The 24,115-nt window shown below is 33.5% G+C and overlaps 1 protein-coding gene and 1 long non-coding RNA gene across 2 annotated transcripts; one reads left to right on the forward strand and one right to left on the reverse strand.

The window, feature by feature from the left end:
* Positions 1 to 10,635: 10,635 nt before the first annotated feature.
* LOC131006715 (uncharacterized) lies at positions 10,636 to 12,495 on the forward strand. The gene is made up of 2 exons (XR_009095730.1): positions 10,636 to 10,919; positions 12,279 to 12,495. It is a non-coding gene; the product is annotated as an uncharacterized LOC131006715 (long non-coding RNA).
* Positions 12,496 to 15,647: 3,152 nt separating this feature from the next.
* LOC130985430 (basic leucine zipper 2) lies at positions 15,648 to 16,469 on the reverse strand. The gene is made up of 4 exons (XM_057908448.1): positions 16,282 to 16,469; positions 16,118 to 16,208; positions 15,913 to 16,039; positions 15,648 to 15,844 (listed from the first exon to the last, which is right to left on the reverse strand). The coding sequence occupies exons 1-4, from the start codon at positions 16,467 to 16,469 to the stop codon at positions 15,648 to 15,650; spliced, it is 603 nt and encodes a 200-aa protein (XP_057764431.1).
* Between the last annotated feature and the right edge of the window lie 7,646 nt (positions 16,470 to 24,115).

Below are 24,115 nucleotides of genomic sequence, written 5' to 3' on the forward strand. Positions count from 1 at the left end.
CAGAAACAACCCGAGAATACTTGAAAAAAAAAAAAAAAAAAAACTAGCAATGAGCATACTACTCACTACTCTTGTGGTACTTCTGTTTGACATGGGTGCTTCACATACTTTCATAGCAAGTATAGGTGTTGACACCCTAGGACTTAAAACGGAAGGAGCTAATCAAGATTTGAGTAAATCTTCATAAATATATGGGTGACGAGTTGGCTTCAAAGGCACCATGCAAAAGGGCTCTAAAAGAATTGGAAGAACTCGAGATCCAACTTCAAGAACTTTAGATCTTGGATTTATCAGACCCAGTGTATCGCCTTGGGATACACCTGCACTTTTCATGAAGAAGAAAGGTGGCACACTGAGAACGTGTATAGACTACAAAGAATTGAACAAGGTGGCACTCAAGAACAAATATTCATTATCTAAGATAGTTGAGTTTTTATCATCTCAGATGAGCGATTGTATTCTCATACATAAATTTGAAGATCTAGATACCATCAACTAAAGATTCGACCTAAAGATATATCTAAGACGACCTTTCGAACCGAATGTGGCCAATACGAGTTCGTGGTGCTGCCATTCGAATTGATCAACGCACCAGTCATGTTCATGAACCGAGCATTTCACCATTACTAAGACCAATTTGCCTTAGTTTTTATAGACAATGTATCGATCTACTCGAATAACGAGATCTTAATTTGAGATAAAAGAGATTACTCGAACTATGGAAGGATTATGGATGTAATATTAACTACCATCCCGGAAACGCTAATGTGGTAGCTGATGCCTTGAGTCGTAAGATTCAATCTATGATGGGATCTTTCCTCACTTATCAGGGGGAACTCATGAAAGATTTTTGTAAAATGAGTTTAATAGTGGTTAAACCACCAGAATTAGTAGGAGGAATTAATACCACGATGGTAGTAATACCCAATTCTAAAGGAAAGGTGCTAGATGCACAAGGAAATGGTGAGATCTTGGAGAGAATACGTTTAGCAATAAGAATAGGCAAGCCTACACATTACCACGAGACGTCGGATGATGCGTTAATTTTTGAAGAAAGATAGTGTATCCCACATGATGAGAAACTCAAAAATGAGGTAATGAGCGAGGCTCATTCCACGATATATACTGCCCACCAAGGAAGCACAAAAAGTACTAGGACTAGGAAGGAAAATTTTAGTGAATAGATATAAAGAAAGATATAGCTTCATTTGTTGAGAGATGCCTAACATGTTAACGAGTGAAGGCTTAACACCAAAGACCATATGATAAGTTACACCCATTGGAATTTCCAGATTGGAAGTGGGAGCACATTACAATGGATTTCGTGGCTAGTTTACAAAGTCGAAAGGAGGGAACACCGCCATTTGCGTAATAGTGTAGTGACTCACGAAATGCGCTCATTGTATAACAATACCAATTAGATACTAATCGAACAAGCTAGCCTAGTTGTATACCCGAGAAATTATGCGTTACACGGTGTGCCCGTGACAATCACTTATGGATGTTTAAGAGAAAAATTCAGGCTATCGGAGATTCGAAGTTTACATCCAGGTTTTGGATGAACTTGTAGAAGGAATCAGGCACGAGGTCAAATTTTAGTGTTGTCTTCCACTTACAAACGGATGGACAGTTTGAGAGAACGATTCAAACTCTCGAAGAAATGTTAAGAGTAATAGTACTAGACAGAGGTTGAAGTGAGGAATCAGTGTTGTCATTGATTTAGTTTGCATATGATAATAATTATCAGGCAACCATCGATATGACGCCTTATGAGGCAGTATATGAAAGAAAATGCAGATCGTTACTTTACTGGGCAAAGTAGGTGAAGGAGAATCTTAGGACCAAAAATGCTCAGCGAGATGATCGAGATAGTTCGATTGTCAGAGAAAGAATAAAAGAGGCGATAGACAAAATTTTTACTTTGATACGCGCCGACCTGAGTTACATCTTTAGTAGGAGAAAAGGTCTTCCTAAAAGCCATCTCCCTCCAAATGAATAATTAGGTTTGGTGTCAAAGGTAAGCTTATGTCACGATTTCTGGAACCTTAGGAGATTCTAGATAAAATAGGCCTAGTGGCTTAGGATTGGCGTTACCGCCAATTTATGGGAATGCCCAATGTTTCCACACATCCCAACTTAGGAAGTATGTTTTCGATCCAAAGCACGTGATCTACCAAAAGAAGATGATCCTTAGCCCAGATTGAGCTATAAAGAAAGGCCAAAAGCCATCTGGGATCAAAAAGTGAAACAACCCAGGAGCAAGTCTATCACTTTAGTAAAAGTCCAATGGAGACACCATGGATAAGAAAAAGCAACGTGAGAACTCGAAAGCAAGATGAGAGAACTTACCCAAAACTTTTACGATGATATGCAAATTTCGGGACGAAATTTTTGTTAAGAGGGGTAGTATGTAGTAGCCCGCTCTTTTATTTATGATTAAGACCAGTAAATCGATAATTATTATTGCATCTTTCAGTAATTGAAAAGTCCAATAATTATTTATATTTAGAATTCAACTAGGATTATAAATTATATGTATTCTTTGCCTATTATTATTTTAGTTATGCTTGTTAGCTTCGCGTGAGAGAATCGGGATATAAATTATTGAGCCAGTTAATAATTTATATTTTCAAATCTATAACTGACTTAGCAAAGTCAACTTAAAGTTGTTATTTTATATGCGATAGAGATTTTATTTCTATTAGTTACTTGAAAGTCGTGATTTGGTTCAGACTAATGAGAACGAGTTAAATTAGTTATTTAATTCGTAGAGATGTTATATCGAAGCATAGTTATTCAGCAAAACCTAGAATCGATTTTATAGATATGCAATGATACAAAAAATTAGATTTGCAGATATAGCTTTACACAATGACTGTAGAGAATTATTTACATCACCACTATTCCCTACTTACAATCAAAACCTATCACTATCACAAAACACTACAGCTACATACCTACAAGCATGCGGGAGAGAAAAATGAGAGAAGCTGTCAATCAGCCGCAACTCTACCTATTCTCTCTCAAGGCTTTCACATGGCATAGATGACTAGATACTCAAGTATAACTACCAAATTCACGCCTGTAACAATTCAGCTGCAAACTTCCTTCTTGAATTTCAACCTGCATTCAGAATGAAAGCAATCCACAGTTTATTTCAGTTCCTATCCTCTGGATTCAACAACAGCAGCAGCCAACCATGCACCAAACATTCGCAAAGCATTCAAGGTATTCATTGAGCTCCATATACTACTTTCCCATCATACATACTCTACACTTAAGCATGATAAACAAACTACTATGGCTAGTTTTACCCACTGCATAATCGAATTATAGAAATGCTAGAGCTCAATAGAAATATGAACTAGGTTTACAACAAACTTTGAGTTTCGTTCACAATAGAGTATTAAGAATGAACTTAGCTTTCATTAAGGAGGGAAGGCTGCCCTGTTTCGCTGAATCGAGGAGCAACGGCGGAGGAGACCCCGGCCACAGTGGCAGAGCTCTGTTGCTCGCCAGACGAGATCGGGAAAGAACCCTGTGACGACGGGAATTTGGGAGACCTTTGGGCGAAGAGCGGCGTCAACTTTGACCAAAGTTACAGAGGTGACTTGCCTGAACCAAGAAGAAGGGACAGAATGAGGTTGAGCCCGGTTCTTGAGCAGAGGACAGATTTCAGCGGCGCGGCGATCTCCGGCCAAGGAGGACGCGACGGCGTCGAACAAGGGCGGAGACCCGCGATTCGGACGGAGAAACCGGGGCTCGACTTTTCTCCCCAATTGTGTGTCTTCGTTGAGACTGAGAAAGCGAGGAGATTTTGGCCCTGATTTGAGTTCCACTTGATGTTACTAGAGGAAAGAGGGCAGAGCCGTTGAAGGCGGCGGCGTCGCCGGAATTTCAGAGCAGCGACGGCGACGGTTTCACTCAATAGAGAGGAAGCTAAGGTCGACCGCGAATCTGTGCGTGAGGAAGATCGAGATAAGGGAATAGAGGCATCAACCTCGCCGGGGCCGTTCGCGGCGGAGCTGCGGAGGCGGCGGATGTCCAGACGCAGGGAGATCCGAAATTGTGACGGAGAGAGAGAGGGAGATGAACGACGACCGGCGCCGATCAAGCCGCCGGATTCCAGACGGAGGTGCGACCGCGGCGATGATTTCCAGAGCTAGGGCTCGACCGAGCTCTGCACGAGGAGAGAGAGGACGTCGCCGGGATTAGACGCGTCGACTGTAGACGCCGCTGGAGCAGGCAGCAACTGAATGGCCGGAGAAGAAGACGTCGAGCGGGTTTGGGAAGGCCGATCGGCGTCGGATGTCGACTGAATCAAGAGAGAGATTTTGACTGATTTTTGAGGGATGATTCGAATGATTGCTGAGAAAAAGTGAGAGTCGACTGATTGCTAAGAAAGAGAGAGAACCGAGAATTTGGAGAAAGAGAGATTGGGCCTTTATTTTTAATTCTTTGGGCTTTATTATTTTAGTGTTTGGGCTATGATTTGGGCCTTTTATTAATTCATGTGGGTCTTGTATTTTATTTTCTTTGGGCCAATTCATTTTAATTATGTGGGCTACATATCTAAATTGATAATGGGCTGTATTTAATTAGTTTGGGCTAGAATTTATTTTTATTTGGACTGCCATTATTATTTTTGGCTTAAAATCAGGCCCAATTTAAGGGTAGTCTAGATTAATCTATTAATTAAATTGAGCTAATTTTAATTATTGATTAATTTAGAATGAGGCTATTAATTAGTAAGTGAGTTAAAATACTCTAAGATGAGCGGATTAATTATTTATCCATCCTCATGAGACGATCCTCAATTAGTTAATTTATTTATTTAATCCGACAAGTATGATTTATAATAGAATCTTCCAAATTATTATCTCAGAATAATAATTATCGGAATACGAGTCATGCATAGTTAAATTACGCATTCTCATTAATTGAGGATTTTATTCGAGCAAATATCTTACTTTATATCATCGCAATAAAGGTCGAGCGCAAGAATAAGAGCTCGTCAAGGAGTCACTAATTTGTAGCAAAGCTTTACTATCAGGTGGGTTTACTTTCATGTATATATCAAATGAGTTTAATGTTACATTTGAACAAGTTATTTCGTTCCAAATTATTTGAACTGAAAATTAATGCAATTATTGTCTTGCCATAAATGTTTCAATTTTAGTATGATATCTATCTGCTTTGGCTTTGCCAATGATGTAATCGAATTCGGGTCCTGAGCAGTTGATAGCTATCCTGCCAGGACTAGTGTACACCAGTGACCGTGAGTCATCTAGCGGGTTGGCCGGTCAAGTGTCCGTGAGAGGTGGCCACCTCTCCGGCACAAAAAGATATGATAGATTACAAGAGAACTTAGTCTGCAGACGAACTTTAAGGATCACAAATGAACTTAGTAAGCTTGGGTCTTTTTAGCGAAAAACTCCCTTGCTGTACTGTTTATGATGGCATGACAATTTACAGTTTTGAAGCATGTATTTTTATACTTAGGCATACGTGCCCACTGAGTACTTTTGTACTCAGCCCTGCATATATTTCTAAATGTGCAGGTTGAGCAGCTGCCGATGGTGATGAAGTGACGAGCGGAGTCTTTTGTCTTATCTTTATGTATAAATGAACCCTGGGGATACATGTCTTCATACATGTAATCAGAACCTTATTCCGCTGCGCACTCAGAAGTTTTATGTTATTTTGGCTAAGTCGGAGTTATATGAACTTACTACACTACAAGAAAACAGACCTATTGCGACACATGTACATGCGACATTACATGTATGCGTTGTAAAATTACCACACTTATGCTTGTAGTGTCGTATATTTACGTCAAATGTGCATCATTTAAATATTGTGTCGTAATTTAGTGACAGAAATGTGACACTCAATTTTATGTCTTGAAATTCCGACAATTTATGTACGACACCTCTATAAAATGTCGTATTTATACCACATATTTATAACTATGTTGCATTCAATGTCGTATATTTACGTCAATTGTGCGTCATCTACTTATTGTGTCGTAGTTTAGCGGCACAAATGCGACGCTCAATTTTATGTCTCTAAATTCTGACAATTTATTTACGACACCTCAATAAAATGTCATAATTATACCACATATTTAAAATGATGTTGTAGTTGATGTCATATTTTTACGTCAATTGTGTGTCACCTATGTTTTGTGTCGTAGTTTGGTGACAAAATATGACACTCATGTTCATGTATCAAAATTGCAACATTTTATTTGCAGTTTTCAATAAAATATCATAATAGTACACCATATTTAAATTAGTATTGTATAATGGTCACATAATTCAATTTATTTTATGTTATGACATAAATTTTGTCACATAAACTATGTGATATTGTTGATACTGCAACATTTGCATTGTGTAGCTATAATCGTTGCATAACATACTTATAACTAATTAAACTTTTCCCGGTGCGAATTAAATATATTAATTTTAAGCGGCATTATGGTCACTTGGTGAAAATACATTAATAAATAAAAAGTATTTATAGACTATTTACGCTATATTTAAAGGGGCATTTAAATTATTTTGATTGTAAGTCTTTATTGGTCTTTAAATCTCTAAATTACATTGGTGAAATATTGCTGCCGCCTACAATATCTAAAAGATAACAAACCTATTTCTTTGTTTAATTATTTTTCTTAAATTAATTAAAGATAAAAAAGGAAAAAAAAATTATCGTATGAGTTATAACCCAAGAGGGAGGAACATTTTCACTTTTCAGTTAAATTAATATGTTTAGTCATATTAATTTTATATTGTTTATTTGTAGAAATAATCTGGAACTATTTTAGAAGTTGTATAAGCTTGTATGTTCGTAAAAAAATAAAAGTATTATCGATTCTTTAAATGTATCAATATAATATAGATTTGTAGTCAGGGATAAAAGAACGCTAGACTTTGTCCGTTTTAATGACGTTAAGAAAAACGAGTCAATATTCGAGTTGACATTATTTGGTTCATTAAAAACGATATTGACTCGTTAAGAAAAACGAGTCAATATCATTAATAAATCATGGAAATATTTTAAATATATAAAAATTTAATTGTTCTCCTATAGTATTAATTTTATTATTGAGCGTATAACAATTGCTAAATTGAGTTCGGTGTAGTATAGTTGAGGCTTCTTGATGGATTAATTTTATTTATAAATATAATTTCATTCTAATTTCAAGTGATGGTCTTTGGTGTAGTGGATAATGTGGGACTTGAATTTTTGGTTAATTTGGGTTCGAAACCCACTACAAGACCTTTTTCTTTTCTTTTTTGCGTTTTACTTTGCATTTTTTTTTATAATTTATCTTTTACTTTTTTTTTGGCGTTTTATATATTTATTTCAACCTTTTTTTTACTTAATAAATAAAATTTATAACAAATATCAGCAACAAGGTTTTATGGCCCAATGTATATTTTTTTTTTCATCTTTTATCCACTTTTTCACAATTTTATTTTACTTTATAAATAAATTTTATAATAATAATAATAATATATATATATATATATATATATATATATATATTAAAGAAAAATAAATTATATCATATGTGGTGTCGTATAATCACTCTATTTTAATTTTTCTCAATTCTCATTCATTCTTATTTTTTTTTTCTAAATTTTTAATCAACAAATCAAATTTAACACTAATTAGAACTATTCTTCCTGAAAATATATAATAATTAATTCCCGTCGAATTTCGAAGGGTAACATACTAGTTTACGATAAATATCAACAGCAAGGTTTTATGCCACAATGTATTGTTTTTTTCAGTTTTTTTTATCTACTTTTTCACAATTTTTCTTTTACCATTTTTGCACTAGTTTTGTATTTATTTATTTTTTGCTATTATCTTTTCACTTTATAAATAAAGCCTATAATAATAATAATCAATAAAATATTTATATTTGTAAATAAGATTTTTACTTGAATGTAAATATTATTTTTTATAAGATCAAATAAGAGTTTTCTTAAATGAAAAAAATACTTTTTATTTTATAGTAAATATGAATTTTTCTATTATTATTTTAGCCCATATCAAATATTACTTAATTGAAATACTCGAGTCGTCCCAATAATTATAGTCATTAAAATTACAATTTTTATAGAAATTTAAATTTATTTAAATAGTCATTAATTTGACCTTCATTACTTTACTTTGTTTATAACAGCAAACAAGTTGGCAATTTGTGGAAAGTTGGGGTGGTCTCTCTCCTCTGGAGTCTCTGGTCTCACCGCAACAACGTCATACACAACAATTTAGCACCTTCGCGCCACCTCATTCTAAAGCAGGTCCGGGTTTTTCTTTGTGAAGCTGCCAACAATTTCGTCCTTGGCACTATGGCCAACTCGGTTATTGATCTACTCATTCTTAAGAATCTTTCCATCGCTGGACAACCCAGGAAGCCTTTCTCCTTTATTTACGTTGCTTGGCACCTTCCCCCGCCGTCTTGGATTAAAGTTAATACTGATGGCTCGGTCCGTGAAGGGAGGATTCATGCGGGGGGCGTCTTTAGGAATGCCTTCAACGACGTTCTTGGTTGTTATCATTTTTCAGGCGGCCATGGGGTTGCGTTCGAAGCAGAGCTTTTAGCTATTATTATTGCGATTGAATCTGCACATCGCGCCAAATGGGAGAGAGTTTGGTTTGAGTCGGATTCTTCTTACGTGGTTCAGCTTCTTCAGTCGCTATCTGAGACGGTTCCTTGGAGATTCAAGCCTCGGTGGCAGCTTGCTCTCTCCAAACTCCATTCTTTCACGTGGCGCATTTCTCACATTTTTCGTGAGGGCAACAGATCGGCGGATTTTTTTTGCTTCTCAAGCTTCGGAGGAGGGTTTTTGGCCTCATGCCATTGCTGGTTTAAATGATTTTGTCAAGGAGGATGTTTCTATTCCCTATTTTTCTCGTTTCGCTTGATTTTTTGGTTTTTTTTCTCTTCGTTCTGGATCGGTTGTGAGCCGGGAGGCCTAAGGGTAATGGTTCGGCCGGAATCCTTGAGACCTCCTAACTCAGCTCTGTCAACCTTGGTCCTTGACGAGTACTCTTTTTCCTCAGCTTTTATGAGGTTTTAACGAGGCTCGGCCCTTAGTCTGCAGCTTTGTGCTTTCAAGGGTTTTTGGTTCTCCATTGTTGTTTCTTTTCTTTTTAATAAAATCTTATTTCAGCAGTACTTTGTTTATAGATTCAAATTCATAATTTTGACATATCTATTATGTAACATTCGAGGATTTTGATTTATTAATATAGAGCCAGAGGATGTTCATTGATTGGATGTCCTCAAGGATGAATGAACTTTATTTTTTAAATTTGTATTTAAACAAAATGGTTGAATAAATATTATTTGAATATTTATTCAAAGAATATATTAAACTATATGCAAATAGATAATTTTGTACATCTTGAAATATATACATGATACATAACTTATAGTACTAATTATCATTTATACTTGGTTTTGATTTTTGATGAATTTATATAACTATACTCGTTATCAATTAATAAAATTTAATTGGTATTTCAACTATTGAGTAATTTATGTGAATTTTTTTAAAAACAATAATTCACATTTTTTTATATTTTAATTTTATTTAATATTTATATTTATTTATTTAAAATATCGTTCAATTTCAATATTCATCGTGCATAGCACGGGCGGACGTACTAGTTAAAACAATGAGATAGTGCAGATCAACCACCCAAATTGGTATAAAACATACGTACTCGCACACCCGTCTAAAACACAATTAAAAAGTAATTGTGTCACTCATTTTAGTCACAAACATGTATAACAATGCTCACTAATCACGCAACTCTATTTAATTTTATAAAATATCTATTTAATTAAATATAATTACTTACAATACTTGATTATATGTCTCAGTAGAACTCAAACCTTAAAAAGTAAGTATTAACAATACATGGTATAAATTACCCGATAATTACTCATTCTCGTCTTAAACCCACATAGTAATACTCCCGCTGACTCATTTATTTATATTCTTGAATTTGTAAAGTTTCTTAAAAAAATCCATAAGTAAATCAAAAAATTAATTAATTTGTCCAAATTAATTTAAGAAATAATTTATTTAGCTAAAACTCATAAAATTAAATTAAATAAACTATTGATTTGGCCAATTTAAATTAATATCTAAATTAATTTGTCGATGTAGTTTGAGTAAGTGAATTTATTTATGACTTGTTATTTTTTGAATGTATATGTTTTATAATCCTCACGAGAACTTGATCAGTTAATTAAGGGTTATTTTTATTGTCAGTATTATTTTCTTGTTTTTTAATAAATTAATTTAATGAGGAAATTCATCAAACAAGTTTATAAGTTTTTCATTAGCCATGCACCGAGTAAGTAAAAATTGAAATAGTTGAAATATGATTTTTTTTTTATAATTTTTTCATTCATCAAACAACTTTATATTAATTCTTAAAAATAAATATTGAATTATGAAGATGAAAATCATTTCACTTCTTAAATAGATAATCCTCCCAAATAATTTCAAATTTTTAACTTTTGCGGGCAAAACATAAACCATTTAAAATTATTTCACTTTCCCACCGCATCCTAAATAAAATCCACCTAATCTTTCTTCTCACTATTCCTAATTCCTTTATACGCCGCTCAAACAGACTCGCCCTAGAGATTCAATTCTCTTCATTTGTCCTTCATTCTTATTTGCAGTTTCACGCCGATTAACTTGATTTCTTGCAGTTTCAAAGTGAAAAAATTCTAGGTTTCTTTTTCGTAATCCTAGTGATTAATTAAGAGCACTCCCTATTTTCGGTGACCGAGTGTCCTCAAATGGCGTGGTCAAAAACTTTATCGACGACGATAGTTTTTAATGGCGTGGTCAGAAAAGTCTCAATGACGATAGGTATTAACTGAAAGTAAATTAGGCTTTTTTCCATTAATGTTCTGATTGATTATGATTTATTGGATTTATGTATTCAATTTTAGGCTTATTTTCCCTAGTTCTTTTCTTTCAAATTACGCTCCATTCTTAGATGAGAGTGAATGTGTTGTTGGATTGGTATTTTGGGCTTCAGACATGATCATGTTGGTCAAAGATTTAATTTATTTTTTGCATTGGTAGTTTGTTTCATGATTTATATGGGTATGCATTTGTTAGGGGATTTATGTCTCAGTTGGTTCTTGAAAAGACAATTGGAGATTGCGTGAGAGCAGGTTGCTATGCAGCTAACCTTATTATTCAGAGGTTCATTTTAATTTGTCCTAATTTCTTTCTTTATTCAAACTGGTCTTTACTGAGTTATTGTCCTTTTTTGCTTTCAATATGTTAGTTGGATGTCATCTAACTAAATGTGATGTCCCTAATTTGACTGTTATAACTCTAGTAGTGTCATTGGAGACTTTGTTCTAACTTTAAACACTTCACTAGAATCGAACAACTTTGAGCTAGATTGATGGTTCAAATTAAATTATCAATACTTTAAAGCTCTTTACTTTATAAATTTTGGATGTTTGGGCAGTTCATTTTTTTCTTTTTCTCAAACACTAAAGAAATATGCTTGGAAAGTTGTGAAAAAATAGTTATTGTATCGTAATATCTCATCATTATTTGCTACTTTATTCACGTAATGGGTAAACCAAAAATAGTTGTAAGATAGGGGTACTACTGAGGTGGTGGTAGTAGTGATGGCTTGATATTTTAGGTGAACAACACTAGATTTAGGTGTATTAATGCTTGCAACATATTTGAGTCATTTCTTATTAGAACCGTATAGCTCAATTGAGTTTTGGATGGTCGTAAATATGTGAGATTAGTTCATACATATGGGAGATTATCATTATTGAGTTAGAGGTAACTTTAATTGAGTTCTTTATTCATTTTCATTCAATGAAATAACAAGTTTCTTCGTGTTTCGTTTTGAGAATCGAGTGAAGCAACGAAGCTTTGAGGTAAGAGCAAAGTGATGAAATTCTTAGTAGTATTTCAATTATTTTCAAAGTTAACATTTTTGTAATAGGGGTGGAATTAAAAGTACCCACCCCCATAATATGTCTTCATAGACATATTATGGGGGTGGGTATTTTTATATATATACACTTTGTAATAATATCTTTGATTGCTTTTATTAAATGAGAGAAGATATGAATAACTTATTTGGGAACAACACAAACATCTTTTCCAAGAATTATTATCGGCTATAGTTTTTCAACTAATTTTCTAGCTATATGTGCAAAATATAATTTATTTTGTTATATTATGCAGGGACAAGGAAAACTGAAATATGGAAGAGCAAGTGGAAGATGAAATGACGTTCAATGTGTTACTGTTACTTAATTCATGTGCATTCTTGCCTAGCTAGATAAAATTAGATACTCCATTAGATATTCAGAGTTAGATTTTTTATTAATATAGTGACAAATCCATTTTACATGTATTTACTTTGACATTTAGAAAATATTTATTTCACACTTTTACCTAATTATTAGGTTGTTCTTGTTCAATTAATATTATATTGTATTGTATTGTACATTTTGCAACTTGAGATAAATTTTTTACAACAAATGTTTAATGTTGCAATTATGCGACAATTTAACTATGATGGCACATGTGTCGTAAAAAATTACGTCACATTAATTATAGTGTCATTTCGATTACTGTTATATAAATGATGCAAGATTTATGACATGGTAATCAAGTGATGCAAAAAAGTGTTGTGTATTTTATGACATTTATTCAAAATTTTGCAACAAACATTATATGTTGCAATATTATGCGACGCTTTAAATATGATGCTACAAGGGTCGTGAAATTTCACGTCACATCAAAAAATAATGTTGCAAATTAGGGTGCATCATTTCAGTTGGTGATACATAAAATGTGGTATATATTGCAACAAAAATTTAAAAAGTGTCGTGAAAATGCTACGTCACATTAATTGTAATGTCACAATAAAGTGTTGCATATTAGGATGCGTCATTTCAATCAATGTCGTGCAATATGACGCAAATTAACATGCGACACGATGACTAATGACACATAATGTGTCGCAAATTTTATACAACATTTAATTTAGTGATGCAAAAAGTGTCTTATATGTTGCGTCATTGTTGAAAAATAATGACGTAAATTTACATCATAACCTTTTGCGACACAATCCACCGCGACGCAAAAAATGTCGCAAATCAGCTTTTGCGACATAAAAATCAAACTTTGCGACACATTGTCTGTGTCGCAAAAGGTCGTATTTTTTGTAGTGCTAGTTATTTGAATCTATACGACTAAACCTCTGTTATTTTATAAATATCCCTTTTGTTAAATGATGAAATGCGATCCTTCCTTGTTTGATTATTCCCTTTCTACCCCGCTTCTAATCTCCCTCCATTAGTCACGGTTTCCCCGGCTTAATTATCCTTAATTAGGGCCGGTCGTGACATTATTAGAGTTAATGAATATAAAATTAAGGTATATATATAATTTTAAAATTTTTTAATGATAAATATTACTCCATCCGTCCCAATTCAATAAGTCACAAGGCATGTACACAGATGTTAAGAAATGAATAGTTTATAATAAAATGGAGAGATAACTTTTTTTGAGGATATATTTGTCCAAAAAGTAGGAGTGAGTAATGAAGATATTATTTTTAAAATGGATTGAGAGATAATTATGTGTGGGCTACAATGACATTTCATGTAAATAATGAGTTTTGTGAGAATATTTACTCCCGAGTCTTGATATATACTGCAACATGTCATGGTAAGTTAAGGCTTGGTTAAGTTCTTTTGTAGAGATGCATATTTTATCATGTATATAATTTGTTGTCAAGATGAATATTCTATGATCCAACATCCTAAATTTTTGAGCCCTTTCAGGTAGTGGCCGTTTAGTCCATAGTCCATTGGATGGTTGGTGCCTTTCCTACAATGTTATTCGATGAGCATTTTCCCTGGTATTGAAGCGTTTAATCAGCTGGAAAGCCAAGAGTAAACTAGCTTGTTTTGTCAGATTAAGCAGAAGTATTTGACTCCACCAATTTCTTCTCGAACTTTTTTATCTTTATGTTCTAAAAAGAAACGAGAGGCACCGACCCTAGCATATCGCATATCCGTATCTGATGATCTTCTAACAATAGTCTCGAAGAGATGGCTAGCTAGTTCAAGATGCTGAACAACAAAGTTTTATTTTGAAAAAACACCATCATTGTGTATTGACTTTCCATTTTAGGAAATGACCTATTTAAATGGGACATCCTAATAAGAAAACATGACCTATGGAATTGGGACGGAGAGAGTAATTAGAGTTCATTATATAATAATATTTTAAATTTATAATAAAATAATTACAAAATAGCATAAGTGAGACACAATGCAATACAATAAGTTGCGGGACAGAGAATTCCTGATATAATCAATTTCATGTAAAAAAAGAATTTTTTATCCATGAAGATAAACAAGAAAAACTAGAACTAGTCTTTTTTTGGTGTAAATTAATGCACCAACATGCCTTTAATAAGGTGCTGCCTCATATATCCCCAAATTAATGTATTTTGGTCACAATGACTATTATTTTCCCAATTTTATTTATGTGGATAAAATTTACTTTTACTGTGTAATAAGGTGCTGACTCATATATCCCCATATTCTAGAACTTGAAAATCAGAGGGATCAAAGTTTTGGGACAGAGGGATCAAAGTTTTGCATACCGGAATGCCGAAACCCTTTGATCTTGCCTTATCGTCATCACTCCTATCGTATCTGTAAATTGTGATATTAAATTATTAATATATAGTACATAATCACGTTTCAATGAGCAAATATAATCCCACATCAATATATAGTATATGGATTAATTACACCAAAAATCATAACATTTAAATTTAATTGAAAATAAGATAGACAAAATATGCAAAAATGAATTGAATCACAACATTTAATTTGAGATTAGTTACAATTTAGATCTAAAATTAATTTTCAAACGAGAATTTAAATTTGTTTATTGAACTTTGATTTTAAAAAAACGTATAGATATATTCGACAAAACACAAAAATTAATTCGAAAAAAAAAATATTGACACCATATTGTTTTGTCCATTAAAGGCATCATCTCACTCGTGTCTAATTTGCAACTGTTGTCAAATGCTTTGTAACTATTCTCAAATGCTCTTTTTTCTTCCTTCGAATATAATCCCACATCAAAGGTTTTTTTTTTTCCTTCTAATATTTAACTATTCTCAAATTCTTTGTAACTAGCTAGCTGCTAGCCTCGAAGGTTCGTGATTTTTTTTTTTTTTTGACTTGGGGAGGGGGAACGGTGAGATTTGAACCCTAGACCTCATTAATTGTTCACAGATAGGAATTCACACCGTTTGGTATCCCCTGAAAACATTATTGATCGAATATATTTAAAATTCATGTTTAATTTACAACTTGACTCAAAGATTATGATTTTTGTAGCCTTAGGTACATAGATATGCAACAACAAGAAAACTCTCAGAAATGAAACAAACATAGTTGAACAACCCAAATCCAGATACGAAAACATAACTGCAGAGATAGTCTAGAACAACAAGGAAAGGAAAAAAAATACATAGGTTGGATTTGGAAATGAAAGAAAATAGCTAGGTTGATTTAATTAGGGTTCAAAGTTGAGAAATGGATCCATTTGGAGTTGAGGTTGCTTCTGAAGAAGTTGTTCGTCTTGATAGAAGCCGCTGCTAGATTGCTGGCCACAGTTCCAAGCAGCAGCAGCTTGAATGTGAAGCTCCTTCACCAGACCTTTCTCCACTTCTTTAAGCCGACCCAATTCCGCCTTGTTCTTCTCCAGCACCACTGCATTAATATCAATATTAATATTAATTCCATATATATATACCAATTCCAAAGTAATTTATATATACTTTGAGCAAGGTTTGCTTCATTGAGACGAATCTGCACAAGCCGCTCTAGTGCTTCATTTTGCAGCTGCAGCAATCTCCGCTTCTCTTTGAACCTCTCCACTCTTAGGGTCAGAACCGTTATTGTATCCTGCAACATTAAATTAGTTTAATGATTTTTTTTCATAATCTCCAAAATGTCATATACTTATATAAATTAATTAATAACCTCAAGCTCAGTGACCCTCCTTTCCATGTCATGAATGTACTGAGCTTTCTTAACTCTGGACCTCTGTGCAGATAGCCTGTTGGATACAGTCCTAAAACACACAACATTCAGAGATGAAAAATAAGTAATTAAGATGCAAAAGACTCATGAGCTGCAGCACTCACCTTCTGAGCTTCTTGCGATCCATTCTGGGGTCGAGTTTGCGGCCGTGTTTGAGCTCGTATTCGATGGCCTTGTCGAGGTTGAGCGTCGCCTTTCGAGTTTCTGCCGGAGCATCGAAAGTGGAAGTGGCCTTGTTGTTGCTCGATTCATTTGCCTTTGCCTGAGCCTCCACTTTTGATTGCACCTGCATCTGCAAATGTTGTGGTGCATGCAACAAAATATTGTTAGGCGCCTAGCTTATCTAGTCTAGGTAATAAAACAACTCTAAAACCCTAAAAATTCTCCCTTTGTATATATCTTTCTATCTACAAATTAATGATGAGGAGGGGGAAGGGTTTAACAAACCTTTTAAATGCTTTGCCAATGGTGTCAGTGGAGAGACCAATGTAGGTGTCTATTTATATACACACAACATGAGCAAGGACCTTTTAAAGTTAGGATTTAAATTAAAAATGGGATAGCGAAATTATATTTTTTTATTTAAAAATAAATGTGGACGGATAAATTATAATTTTATATATAGAAAAATTTGAAAAAAAAAACATAAAATATAACCTAATTATAATAACTAAAATAAAAATTTGTCCGGACGACTACCGAGTCGAGCTCGGGGCTTGACACATCTCTACGCACATATATAATTGTGTAAGACTCTAATTGTGAGATAGGTCCAGATTAATTCAAATTCGAATCAATATTGGCATCTTCGTAATTTTGCTCTACTGCTCTGCTCTCCCGAGTTGGTTCGGCTAATTGTAGAACAACTCACGTTTGGTGCAGACGTGGACGGTGGCGCCGGTGTCCACGAACCAAGCTTTTGGGTTTTCAACGGGATCCTCCAAAAACACTACCGTGCTGTGTTGTTTTGGTTACTTTCCCTTTACGTTGTTTGCTCCATTTTTGCGAGGGTTTAGATGTTTTTTTTTCCAGTTTTCTTGGGCTTTCTTTTTTGAAGTTCATGATCCTTGTTTGCGCCTGTACTTTCAAAGTTTTTTCCAAATTTTTTTTTCAATAAAATTTCATTTCAGCAGTATAACTACAAAAATATAAAAATTTGAGTGAAACTCTCTCACATGAAACATGGCAAAACTATAACTAAATTCACATTTTAATAATATTTTTATAAAAAATTATAAATATATTATGAAAACATGAATTTTAGATTTGCGTCTTCACCTATTTCACGGTAACTATCTATAAAACTTGCTCTCGTGGAAAAATAGATTCTTGTCATTATTATTTGCCAGCGATATCATTCTGTCGTTATGCATATGATTCGAAATACGTGAAAAAAAAAATTGAAATATGGTTACTGCTGAAGGCCGAATTAGAAAAAAAAGTTATTTGAATATCTTCAAGCGGCCAGTTTCTTAATTGTTATATTAAAAAATTAAAAAGCGTATTAAATGAGGAGGCAAGCCTCTTTCTTAATCTTTTTTATTCCATCCTATTTCACTATTTTATAATTATTTATTGTAAAAATAAAATATTATTATGTATAATATTCCTTCTATTCATACAAAATAGTCTTAAAATGAAATGACACAAATTTTAATAAAAATGATTAAATAGTCTATTAATTATGAGTGGAGAAATGGTTTCACTAAAAAAATAATACTCTCCCCGTTACAATTTTATAGTATTCATATTTTCATTTTTGGATGTCCACATTTTGTATTCATTTTTATTTTTAGTAAAAGTAAGTGAGACCCTTATTCCACTTTAAAAATATTTTAACACTTACGTGAGACCCTTATTCCACTCACAATACATCCAACCACTTTATTAAAACTCGTGTCACGCTCTCAATTGGATACTAAAAGTTAGGACAGATGGAGTAATAATAATGATAACTGATTGCAATTTGAGTAGAGAAATGAGCCCACCATGTGATATAAATGGTAAATAAGTAGATATATTGAAGATAAAAAAATTGTGGAGTATTTCTAAAAATGTAAAGAGATTAATTTTTGTGAACGTTTCAAAATGAAAAAAATGAAATATTTTTTGTGACCGAGAGAGTAAATCCTAATTAATAATTTTCACTAAATATTAAAACATAAAAAGTTTACCCTAACTAGTGATTTATTAACCCTAAAAATATTAATTTAAAATTGAAAAGTAAATATAAATCCTGGTTAAGTATACTAAAATTTATTAAAGACCATAAAAATTTGAAAGTGAAACACAGGAAGATATACCAAAAGTAGAAGAGAGGATCGCATGTGTATTGAACAACTACGACAAAGCCACGGTTGTTATAAAAGTCGGATCCTACTGGCAGAATATAAATAATGTTCGTCGTTTGTGCGATGTAGGTAAAGATTTTTATATCCCCCCCTCACAAAACCATTAGTGTTGTATAAATTTTGTTTTGAAATAATGCTCTATAAATATAAACTTAATTACTCTCAACAACAACAAAAAGCCTTACCATCATTTTCCCAACAAATGAACGTACTCTACACACACACTCACACACACACATACATATATATATATACTATAGGGAAGGGATCGATGAAGAATGTTAAATGTAGAAGGAAACAACGAAGGCTGAATAACTCAATACATTTACTGAATAAATCACGCAAGCGCATGAACGAAAAATGTACGTGTTTATTCAGTAAAATAACTATTCGTGCGGTCGCGTGATTTATTCGGTAAATTTATTGACTTATTTAGAACGAAATATAGTTACTTCTTCATAGATCTCAACCCCTATATATATATATATATATATATATATATATATATATATATATATATATATGGACAGGATCAGATGAGAACTCCAAATTTTTGTGAGAACTAGGAACTAATTACAGCCCTAGATTATTTCCATCTAACGATTAATATCTTTTTGGCTTGCCAATTTTTTATTTTCGGGTAAAAGGACCAGCTAGCCATTTCACCAATTCATGTAACCGTGTCTATCCTAAAATTATGCAACATATCTTTTAATTAAGGAAGATAGGATTTTAACCAAATCACATGCGAAGGTTTATATCTAATCATCCACTAATTCACGTCGAAAGTTGCTTCAACATTCATCATTTATACTCAAACTCGTATTACCAGATGTTCTGAGATTTTTATTTGTTACTGCAACTATTTCTTCGACTGAATTTTTCATAAAGGAGATTGTTTATTATTTCTTAAATTTCATAAATGATAGATTTGTGGAGCGATATGAATAAGCTTGCAATTTTACATGCATAACCACACATTAATCGTTGCATAACGTGTTCACTTATATTTTATGTAATTCATGTTTATTGTAAATAGTTAGAATTGTCTACAATGATCCCATTCATTTAATATTTTTCAAATTCACAAATACTTGTTCTATTTCAATTCTCTTAGAACGAATCTATATTCATTGGTGCCATCAAATCTATAGTTTTACATTAACTATGACGCAAATACTTTGAAGTGACATGTGTCTCGTATGAATTTATAGTGTGAGTCATCCGTATGAACAACTTGTTCATTGGGTTACGCGTTTTTGTTCAATATGTGATGAACGATGTTCATGTAGATATCACGTGCGAAGGATATGACAAATTAATAATGTTAATTTGCAACTCAATGAACAATTTTGATTCATTTATAGTTCAATATATAGAACTGCAAATATTTTCTCTTCATATTCGTAGAATTGTGTCATATTTGTCTCATCTAATAAGTTTTAAATTAAAAAGTCATCATAAACACTCATCAACAATAAAGAGTTTTTCACGAAGTGCCATGAAGTTTGCACATTGTTCAGTGTGTTATGGCATAATGTTCATGCAACAATAATTGTTGTTCAAACGTGGCATTTATGCCACGAATTGCCATTTTATTATTAGTATTCAACATATTACCATGGATAAAAATGCAGATATCTAATAAATCCAAATAAATAATACTCTAAATTTATTGACATAAACAATTCAGGTCGAACTCATAGTATGACATAAACAACCCCAACAAATAAGAATCCCAAATAGAATAATGTTTTGTTGTTCACAAGGTTCAATATTCATGAATAAAAAAATTAGCATAGTAAAACTAAATTAGCCTTGAACTTTTGATCCATGCACAGTTCGCGGTAATGCACATTTGCGGACTACACGACATCTTCTTTGACTCAGTTATAGTCACAATAAAGAATCGATGCACAAGGTTAGGGCTGTCTAATTGGTTATCGGGTTTTGGTTAATCCATTAACCGAACCAAAATTTCCGAGTTTGGGTATCCAATAACCGAAATTTTCGGGTAATGAGTCGGTTTCGGTTATTGATTTTAGAAAAATTTTGGTTATTGGTTAACCCGATAACCGATTCGGGTTAACCGAATAACCGAATTTTTTTAATTAATTATTTAATATATATATATATATATATATATATATATATATATATATATATAGGGTTAGTATCTATTGAGAATTGTCATTTATGTTAGAATTAAGAATTAATATCCACCCTAGATATACCCTAAATCAACGATTAGGATTAAACATTCTGATGAATTTCTTTCACCCATGAATAACTATAAATTAGCCGAAAATTATGTAAATGGGCACCAACTTAATTAGCCCATTTTTGGTCAACCCCCTAATCCCTACATTTAAGTCATATTGTTTACTTTTATTTTTTTGGAGAATCAATCTATAACATTTTTATTTTTTTCAAACCGAAATCAATAGCATTCTTGGTTTATCGTAATCTAAAATAAAAATTTATTTCATCAAAATTAAATAGTTATGTTCAGCAAAAGTTCATCAAAATTAGTTTTGAACATATAAATAATTTTGATGAATAAATCAATAATTTTGATGAACATGCATATTTAATTTGATGAACTTTTCAAAATTATTGACTTGTTCATCAAAATTATATATATGTTCAAAACTAATTTTGATGAACTTTTGCTGAACATAACTATTTAATTTTGATGAACATACGTATTTACTTTTGATGAACATATCAAAATTGTTGACTTGTTCATCAAAATTATTTATCTGCTCAACAATTATAAATTTCGCGACAATTTCAATGATCGCAATAAGGAAAACACAACTCAAACACGTTATCTAAATTGACTATAACTATGTTTACAAACACAATAAATTACATTCGACAAATCGTAAAAATTGTTCATCACAGTTAATGAACTATTCATTTAAAAGAACATCTAAAAAATTGAAAAATATACAAAATAATAAATGAATACAAATGTAATTTAAAATTATTTCAATATCAAAAAAACATTTTAATTTCAAGATTACAAAAAACATGTTCTGAATTTTACAAGTAATACATTTCACAAATCACAAGGATCGAAGACTAATTGATGTAAAATCTAATTTCAAGAATAATATCAATATATAAAAAAAAATCAAGAATGATATATTTACCAAAAATAAACATGTTTCACTTTGCATAATTATAGTGAACCAACCGTTAGAATGTAATGTGATTTACTTTAATAACCTTTTGCACTAAAAAAACGTATCAAATCAGCAAAATATGGGGGCCGTTGGATTTGTACAAATCAAGGCTTGAGATTAATTCTCAATTCTCAAAACATATACAATTCTCAATAGAACCTTTGCCTATATATATATATATATATATATATTCCATCCGTTCCACCATAAATAGCTCAAAAATTTTCGACACAAGAATTAAGAGCATTGTATAAGGGCAGCGACAGCCATTAAAATTAATAAGTAAAACTTGGCACAAGAATTAAGGAGAAGATATAAATTGATTAAAAATGACAGGGTCTACACTTTAAGGGTTAAATTTTTTCATTTATGGACACAGACCTTTTATAGTGTGATGAGGACAAAAATATGCATCCCCATGACATCCGAGACTGAAAGCATGGAATAGGAAAGGAACCAGATGAGAAGCAACATGCACGGTGAGAAGGCAACGATGCTCAGCCCAATACGCCGCTGCATAGGATAAGCAAAAGCCCAATTACAAAAGGCCCACGTAAGTCCACCAAGCCTGTTGATTTCCAAACCATTCTGATCGAGGCCCACATGATATTGCCTACAATAACGTGAGCCCAATTCTTTGGAGACATAACCCGTCATCGAAAGAGTCCGACCGGCGCTGCTACTCAAGGCCGAAGTCGGGGCCAAAATGACTTTAAGAAGATCAACACGAAAATATGAAGATAGATATAGAGAATTATAGTTATATTCAAAGTCTAAATATAGTCTAATTTCTCGTAGAATTCGTAGTTATTGCGTATAAATATAGGTAAAACCCTAATGTAAAATCATCGTTAATCATAGTTTACTTGTTCTCAAAGCCTTACGCTAAAGTCAATACAAAGTTCTACGTTTTTGTCGTTATTCTTGCATTTTAGTTATCTTCTTCATAAAGTTGTTATTTTTGGGCACAATAACTGGCGCCGTCTGTGGAAAGACGATACCCGAGCTAGACGTTAGACGATTCGGTATAGTTTACTATCACTCTTCCGGTGATCAATCGCAACCGAAAACCATGGAGAGAGAAAGCACCAGCGTCAACATCAACCTAAGCATCAACGTGAATCTCAGTCGGGAAGAAACTATGCTTACTCGAGTACTGGAACTAGCAGCGGGAGACATCAACACTGGAATTACCGAGCCGAGCCTTGCTAGAGGCTATACACGTGTTTTTGATCCCGCGAGAAGTAACCTTACCTCAAATTCTTGGATCGAGCCACAAGCCCCCCGCTAATTACTGGCAAGGCAACTTGCAGATGTGGCGAAGACGCCGGAATCCACGTCCCGCGCATCAAAGTCAGGTGTTGGGAAAGAGCTTGCAGATACAACGATCAATGCCCCTTAGGAAGGAATAAGAAGAGAGGTGAACGCACTGGGAGTGCATGCAAACCCCTGCTGTATACTACATACATGGTGGCGAGCCAGAGCCAGAGAGATATTTTTCAAAGCAACAAAGACAAAGATTGGTTCCATCTTCCTAGAACCTACCGAGAAGGGCCTAACAATTCATTATGCGAGTTCCACAATAAATTTGGTCACACTACAGAGGAATGCGTGCAGCTAAGAAGCAGAATCGAGCTGCTAATACGGATAGGCAGGCTACAACAATATGTCTGGGCTAAGGCAACTGAGGAGCTAGAATAACAAGGGCAACCGCCTATACTGCAAAGATTACATTATCAGGAGATACAAATGATCATTGGAGGGGAAACAAACAAGACAGTTGGCGGAGACGAAAGAGTGGATATCAGAGCTGCAAGGGCAAAGGCAGAACAAATAATGATGGTCACGAATGCTAGTCATGATCCCAAGATCTCTTTTGGGCCTGCATACTAATGCGTTGGTATGTACCATCGAGTTAGCAGGGAGTTTGGTTCATCAAACCTTCATAGACACGGGAAACTCTATTAATATATTGTACCGGGAATGCTTACAAGCCATGGGCGTAAACACGCGGTTGAAGAGGACGACATACCCAATTTGCAGGTTCGTAGGGAAGAAGGTAATGCCCTTAGGACAAGTCGAACTCTCGCTCATGATGGGGAGCCCTTAGGCGCGGAAAACCATGACAGTGGAGTTCCTAGTAATAGATCACAGAAGGCCTGCATAAAATGTGATCCTTGGGCGCTCAGCTCTGAACGCTTTCCGAGCAGTTGTGTCCATGTATTATTTGAAGATAAAATTCCCAGGTGGCTGCCAAAGAATGCTATGACAACGTGATAGGTCATCAAATAAGCAAAGCCAACAACAAAGGGGAAGAAAATAGGAGCAATCTCAGGATTAAAAGAGGAACTTGCGGAAGTAAAAAAACACTGCCATAATCCAGAGAAATCCTTATC

The sequence above is a fragment of the Salvia miltiorrhiza genome, chromosome 1 (assembly GCF_028751815.1).
Source record: "Salvia miltiorrhiza cultivar Shanhuang (shh) chromosome 1, IMPLAD_Smil_shh, whole genome shotgun sequence".
Taxonomy (NCBI): Eukaryota; Viridiplantae; Streptophyta; class Magnoliopsida; order Lamiales; family Lamiaceae; genus Salvia; species Salvia miltiorrhiza.

Coding starts and splice junctions, on each gene's coding strand:
- LOC130985430 (XM_057908448.1), bottom strand. CDS start 16,469: ATGCAGGTGCAATCAAAAGTGGAGGCTCAGGCAAAGGCAAATGAATCG. Junction 16,209..16,281: donor GATCGCAAGAAGCTCAGAAG/GTGAGTGCTGCA, acceptor TGTGTGTTTTAG/GACTGTATCCAACAGGCTAT. Junction 16,040..16,117: donor GGAGGGTCACTGAGCTTGAG/GTTATTAATTAA, acceptor TTAATGTTGCAG/GATACAATAACGGTTCTGAC.